Consider the following 5,144-nt stretch of genomic DNA (forward strand, 5'->3'; position numbering starts at 1 on the left):
TCAGTCAAAGGTTCTTTAAAGAACCATCTCTTTCTTACCTTTTTATAATCTGAAGAACCTTCTTTCGCCACAAAGAACCTTTTGTGAAACAGAAAGGTTCTTCAGATGTTAAAGGTTCTTTATGGAACCATTTAGACAAAAAATGGTTCTTCTATATGGCATCGGGGAAGCACCTTTATTTTGTATTATTATATATACATACATATATATATATATATATATATATATATAATTAAAAAATAAAGGTGCATCACAAAATTTTGAGAAACTTGCTAAAATTCTAACCATTTTTTAAATAAAATAAAAAAAATACAAATAAATAAAATAAAAAATGTGAGTTAAATATAGTGAAAATTCTGTAGGTAGTTTATGGAACTGGAACTTCTATTGAGCTAACAATAATCTTGGTAATTTGATAATCTCAGAAAGCCCTAATATCATCTGATCAGTTTGCCAACATACTGGTGCATCACTGTTAACACACTGTTGATGCAGAAGGAAATCAAGGCTGTGGCTGTGCATTTTGCTCCCCGCTGCTTTGGTTTTTTAGCTAAACTTTATTTCATCAGGGAGTCTCAGTGATGTTGTTACTCTTTCTTCAAAGCGGTTACCCGCTGTGCACATGTGCAGCACTCATCTGCTCTGCCCATTTCTGAAAACAATTTGATTGTTTGGACCAGGGCCACACATAATTCAAGCTGGGCAGTAATGGCATTTTCGAGCTTTAATTTGCAGGAAACTGGAGATAGTGATGTAGCATCTAATTCTGCCAGTCATTTGGCTGCTTTTTATTTCACGTGCCTCGGTAGACACGCTCACTTGGGACAGTGTGGAACGTTTACGTTCGTTTAATAAACCAGGAATAAAATCACATTGATGCGTCATCTCCGTGCCTCGACGTTACCACAACGGCTTCTGCAAGAAATCGGCAAACGGCTCAATATCAGCGTTTTTTTATTGAATTTTTTTGTCTTATTTCTGTAGCCACTTTTTGGCTGTTTTGTTAGGGTTTTTAATAATTCTCCCTTTTATACAGTATTGAAAAAAAAAACATGTGCAGTGCATTCACATTTTCCCTAGGGATTCTTTTCATTTTGATCTCTACGAGGGTAAAACGGTGAAGAGACTGAAGCTGGATCCATTCATAGCTGAGATTCTCCTAAGAGTGGGAGTGATCTAATTAAAAATAATCTACAACACAATTATGGATTTCTTAGTTTGCTTCCTGATTATTTTCCCGATTGTATGATTTCTTGGTTTGCTTTTCTTTTAAAAGAAGTCCGTTACCCAGAGTTCATCTTTTGTTTAAAAGGAACTTCCCAGTCCATGCGAAAAGCAGTCCAGAATCTTTTTATTTTTCCTGTCTTTGTGTCGCTCGCTCATCTCCTTGTGCAGTCATGTGATCCACTACGCAACGTACGTGTAGACTTTACGATCCTCCGGCGTCCGGGCCAAATATTCTCTTTCTATAAGTCCTTCTATGCGCTTTTTAATGACCACAGGGCTCGGCAGGAACCGCGCTCTCAGCTGCTGGGTCACCTGACGGGACACAAGCAAACGATCATTAGAAATCTGCAGATACGATTTTTGAAACGAATAAAGATCACGCAAAGAACACACGCTCACCTCTGCTACCAGTACGTTGTGCTGCATCTTCTTCCTGGACTTCATGATGCGTACAATGGCAGCCTCGATTTCATGTTTCCTGTCATCGTCTACTTTCTGCCGCGTCTCCTTGCGCTCCGGGTCCGACTCGCCTTGCTTAGCAGCAACTGAAGGAGACGGATTAAACGAGTTTGTAAAGCACTTTTCTAAATTTAAAAATGTCTACATTTAGGTCACTTCAGATGTAAAAGTACATGGACAATATCTCATTCACCTAACATTTTGTCAAATCAGAATTCATCTCCAAGAAAAAAAGTCCTATTGAAAAAGGAAGTTGGGGCATGAAATAGGATCAACAGGTCCAAAAGTGTAGTTATTATTACCTAAAACTAAAATTATTAAAACTACCTTGGCAACTAACCAAAATAAAATAAGTTGGAAGTTCTAAAATTACTCAAACTAAAACCTAAATAAAATAAATTAAAGCTAAATAGAAACATTTAAGAAAAACTGAAAATATTTTAAAAGCTAAATATTTCTATTTAGCTTTTAAAATATTTAAACTCAAAATAAAAAGATTAAAAACTATATTTAAATACTTAAAAAATAAAACTACAAAATGTTTTAACTCAATTTCAAATGAAAATATGAAAAATTAAAGCTAATTTTAAATAATAATAAATGCTATATGTGACCCTGAACCACAAAACCAGTCATAAGTAGCACATATATTTGTAGCAATAGCCAACAATACACTGTATTGGTCCAAATTATAAATTTTTCTTTTATGCCAAAAATCATTAGGATATTAAGTAAAGATCATGTTCCATGAAGACATTTTGTAAATTTCCTACCATTAATATATCAAAACTTGATTTTTGATTAGTAATATGCACTGCTAAGGACTTCATTTGGACAACTTTAAAGGCGATTTTCTCAATATTTAGATTTTTTTTGCACCCTCAGATTCCAGATTTTCAAATAGTTGTATCTCGGCCAAATATTGTCCTATCCTAACAAAGCTTATTTATTTAGCTTTCAGATGATGTATAAATCTCAATTTAAAAAAATTGACCCATATGTGGTTCAGGATCACATATGATTTGCTACTTGCTATAATAAAAAAGGCAGGGTGAGATTATATTAAGGGGAACAACATTTTCATTCTAGAGAGTATTTAATCAAACAAATCTCTGAGATGAGTCATTATGTATTTGATCTATTTTAATGCATGCATGGGTTAAAAATATCCATTATTTCACTGCTTTTAGGAGTAAACTACCATATAGTTAACCTTAAAGCTAACAAAAGTCCAATGTTTAACTCAGACAATCACTTTATTTCCTCCCTTCATTCTGAATCAACAGCGCCCTCTTGTGGCAGCACAATACCTGTTTGTATTTTGACTCTGTGCAGTTTGGAGGTAAACTGGTCATTGACTGTAAACACATGGCCGCTCTCGATCTCTTTACTCTTAGGCTCTTTCGTGAGAACTCTCTGGGTGGGCTTCCCGCAGGCTAGAGACTGCAGGGCCCGGACCAGCTCGCGCTCGGGGATGTCGGTCTCCTGCTGGATCTCCTAAAGGGTTGACACAGGTGAAGGTGAAACCGATTGGGTAAGCAGGGCATTTAGATCAGGAACAGGTGGATAGGAGGCTTTACCTCAAAGGTAAACTTCTCCCTGTTGTTGAAGAGCATGAGGATGGTCATCTGAAAGGTGGACACCTGCAGAATGTGCTTCCGTGTGTTTGAGCCTGTTAGCAAAGCCCCGCCGACACCAACATCGGAGCCATCCTCCTAAAGAGAGAGAAAGAGAGAGTCAATTAACCATTTATTTCATAAATAATTGTAACCATTTATTACAAACAACCAACATGTGAGAAAGAGTTCAATAGTCTTCACTGAAAGAAATAATCCTGTGTAAAGCAACAAAATCACAAGCAATCAGAACATGTTTGATGTTTAATATGCAGTTATGAGGAGGAGACCAATTTAGACCAATGATATTCCACTGTGGGTGGAGCTACTCAGCACAGCATATTGTTGATTCTTGCATCCTGCCGTTTAGTTTATTCATTATATATTTAAAATATTTAAGTACACGAAATGTGTTTTAAATAAGTATATTTTTATATATTTATGTATATAGGTATGTATGTGTATGTGTATAACTGACATGAAATGCAATTGCAAAAATACTAATTTCAACAGTATTTTAAATATCTATAAATATGTTTAGATTTTAAATACAGTTTACAATTTCTATCTATATTAATCATTATCTTTACACATGATTACATTTTAAATATTTAAGTATATATACTGTATTTATAAAAAACATACATTTCATATTTTATTATACATTTACAATACTACAGTAGTTATAATATTTTGTAATTTGGTATTAAACGTGCAAGTGTCATGAAATGCAATATCTGTCAAATATATTATATAATAAATGATTCAATTTGATTTATTTTCCATGTGTATCTGTACCTTCTTGATCGCTCCGTAGAAGGTGGCATTGAGGTCTGCAGAACCCATGTGGTGCTGGAGTGTAAGTTGCCTGCCGCTGTGCTTAGCCAAATAAAACCTGCACAGAGTATATAACTCGCATGAAACCAAGCTACAAGTGGAGACACATCTGACATACAGACACACTTCATAAGGGATTATAGCATGTCAAGCTGAGATTATCGGCGTCTCCTAAATACTGTTTAACTGAAAAGAGAACAAAGTCTGGTCATTTAATAAACTCATTTTCATTGAGTCGTACCTTCTAAAGACCTCGAAGGCGTGGCGTGGGGGGGGCGGGATGTTGCATTTTGGTGTGGCTGACTGTGTGGGCCAGTAACCTGTGGTCAGAACTCTCACTGTGAGATCAACACCACAGAGAGACGCCTGCAACATCAAGACAAACCACACAGTTTTGCATTTGGTGTGAAAGAACTCGAATGGATGCATCGTAGGGCTGAACGATTTTGGAAAATAATCTAATTGCGATTTTTTTTTTACTAATATTGCAATTGCGATTTAATATGCAATTATTTTTTTAAAGCTCTTTATGTTCTGTATTATTCAACAAAGACAAGCTATAAATCATTGTATAGTATGACCAACACACTATTAGATAGATTAAACATAAATGTTCTTTTCTGTAGGCCAGGCCTATATGTTACGATGAAATTAGGTGATGCATAAATTGATATGAATTACATTTTATTTAACAACTACAATCACAGTATATTGACTGATTTGTTGAACTTCCAACCTTGTAAGCATGTAATAATTATGACAACATAAAGCACTGACAAATAAGCCTGGTGTAAACATTCATATGAAAGTCAGTAACAAATCACACAAACTAAAGTAGATTGCAGAAATATAAAAACAGATCTGTTGCTTTACCACACTACTTTAGGTAATTCAAAGTCACTGTAATAAACATATGTAAACATGTGCACTGCACTAAACACTGTCTGTTAACTTTTTAGACCAGTGGTTCTCAAACTTTTTTGGTCGCACCCCCCTTTAAACCTA

At 35.2% G+C, this 5,144-nt stretch overlaps 1 protein-coding gene across 1 annotated transcript in view; it reads right to left on the reverse strand.

Moving 5' to 3' along the window:
• Positions 1-937: 937 nt before the first annotated feature.
• Positions 938-5,144, reverse strand: part of LOC107573626 (cullin-3-B-like) — a 20,207-nt gene continuing 16,000 nt past the window's right edge. Inside the window, exons 11-16 of the mRNA XM_016260049.1 lie at positions 4,381-4,505; positions 4,101-4,197; positions 3,267-3,401; positions 2,997-3,183; positions 1,627-1,772; positions 938-1,539 (exon numbers count right to left, since the gene is read on the reverse strand). Of these exons, the coding sequence (XP_016115535.1) occupies positions 1,408-1,539; positions 1,627-1,772; positions 2,997-3,183; positions 3,267-3,401; positions 4,101-4,197; positions 4,381-4,505 (822 nt within the window). The 3' untranslated portion in view covers positions 938-1,407. The remainder of the gene's footprint in view (positions 1,540-1,626; positions 1,773-2,996; positions 3,184-3,266; positions 3,402-4,100; positions 4,198-4,380; positions 4,506-5,144) is intronic.

The sequence above is a fragment of the Sinocyclocheilus grahami genome, unplaced genomic scaffold, assembly GCF_001515645.1.
Source record: "Sinocyclocheilus grahami isolate Dianchi unplaced genomic scaffold, SAMN03320097.WGS_v1.1 scaffold1986.1, whole genome shotgun sequence".
Lineage (NCBI taxonomy): Eukaryota > Metazoa > Chordata > Actinopteri > Cypriniformes > Cyprinidae > Sinocyclocheilus > Sinocyclocheilus grahami.